Source organism: Mandrillus leucophaeus, unplaced genomic scaffold (assembly GCF_000951045.1).
Source record: "Mandrillus leucophaeus isolate KB7577 unplaced genomic scaffold, Mleu.le_1.0 Scaffold227, whole genome shotgun sequence".
NCBI lineage: Eukaryota > Metazoa > Chordata > Mammalia > Primates > Cercopithecidae > Mandrillus > Mandrillus leucophaeus.
Window position 1 is genome coordinate 3409255 of NW_012102332.1, and position 1632 is coordinate 3410886.

General features: G+C 48.8%; 1 protein-coding gene across 2 annotated transcripts in view; it reads right to left on the reverse strand.

Annotated features, from left to right (window-relative positions):
- CYFIP1 (cytoplasmic FMR1 interacting protein 1) overlaps window positions 1-1632 on the reverse strand; it is a 92740-nt gene that overhangs the window by 23603 nt on the left and 67505 nt on the right. For both annotated transcript variants that reach the window (XM_011981493.1, XM_011981494.1), the window contains one exon: window positions 364-451. In XM_011981493.1, the coding sequence (XP_011836883.1) occupies window positions 364-451 (88 nt within the window). The remainder of the gene's footprint in view (window positions 1-363; window positions 452-1632) is intronic.

Genomic DNA, 1632 nt, shown 5'->3' on the forward strand with positions numbered 1-1632 from the left:
GCACCTGAGCCTCTTCCACTTGTCTTCTCAGCTTGATGCTTTAAACCTGGAATCTTCCAACAATCTCACTCGTGTTTGTGCCGGGAATGAGGCCAGGCCCAGCCTGACACCTATCGCAAGGCCAGAGCAGTCCCAGCACTACATACATGCTAGTTCTAGGGAAGCGCTTTTTTGGGTTGGTTGGCTGGTTTTTGTTTTAAATTACTGCTACTTTTCAGGAAGATGCTAATAGAACGGAAGAAAAAAACATTTTATACACGGTGCGATACACTTAGGTCACGGCAACCAAACCCATCAAACTACACTTCAAAACATGCTTCATTGTGAACTTGCAGCTCGTAACAGGAACACACCAGAGCCTACCTTGGATCCATGCAGATACTGGGGTTGTGCATTCGGCTGCTTATCTCTTTGAAATTCCTGAGAAAATGGTAATACTGTCCGAACAAACCTAAACAAGAAAGATTTAAGAAAGAAAAAGAAACCAAATTTAACAATAGTTCTTTAAAATTCAGAAGTCCTCCATAATCCATCTACTAAATCTTCCTCCCAGTCAACTGATACAGTCATCAAATAGGAAAATTCTAGTGAATCGAAAACCATAGAACGAAGGAGATATCAAGACTCAAACGTGATACATGCACCCAAGGCTCAGGAGCCACAGCAGGAACACTTGGGGCTGGGTCTGCGGTACCAGAGCCACCTCGAGCCCAGCGCAAACCTCAGGTAGCTCATGAGCTCTGCTGAGACATGGCGAGGACGGCGGGGCAGCCGCCTGCGACGAGAACAGCGACGCCCCAGTGGTTCAGATCACAATTTACACACCAGCAGGGAACGACAGGGACACTTACGGATTTGTAACCCACGTGATTGGTCAAGAGATTGTGTCTGGATAATGGATTAGAGGCCACTTAAAATCAAATGTGTCCATTTTCAAGCAGAAACATCTAACTCAGCCAAGGCTTTCAAATTGGAAGGGTTCGTTTAAACACATACAACTTTTGCAAAGAAGTATAAGAAAGAAAAATTTGTGGATTTGCTGTATGTAATTCTAAGCACTTGATTAACTCATATTCCACTTTAGGAAATGGAAACAGATGTAAGTGTGAAAATACTGTTGTCACACAGAATGTGTGCATCCGAGAGGACGTGCTGGGCAGAGCAGCAGCTGCCAGGCCCCTTGACCACCTACCGCGGCATGGCTGGGTGTGCCTTTCCAAACGGATCCTAAATCCCTGTGCCGCCAGTATGCCAACATCCCTGGGTGCCACAGTCCTCAGCGCTTGGCGTGCATGTCTGTCTGCACGTCTCCGTGCAGCTGCAGCTGCGTGAGGCCACGCATGGAGATGTTATCGGCATGTGTCTGCAAGAGGACGTGTGCACGTCTGTGTGTCCCTGCACCTGTGTTCTTACACCCGTTCCATCAGGAGGCGCCACGGTCAGGGTGATGCTCACAAGAGGGAACCCCATTTCCCAGAGATTTCTGGGCACTGCTCACACCCTTGACAGCAGCACACCTGCAAAGCCACAGCACACCCGTCAGCCTCCGTCCACCTCCGATGGTGATACACCCGCAAAACCACGGCACACCCGTCAGCCTCTGTCCACCTCCGATGGTGACACACCCGCAAA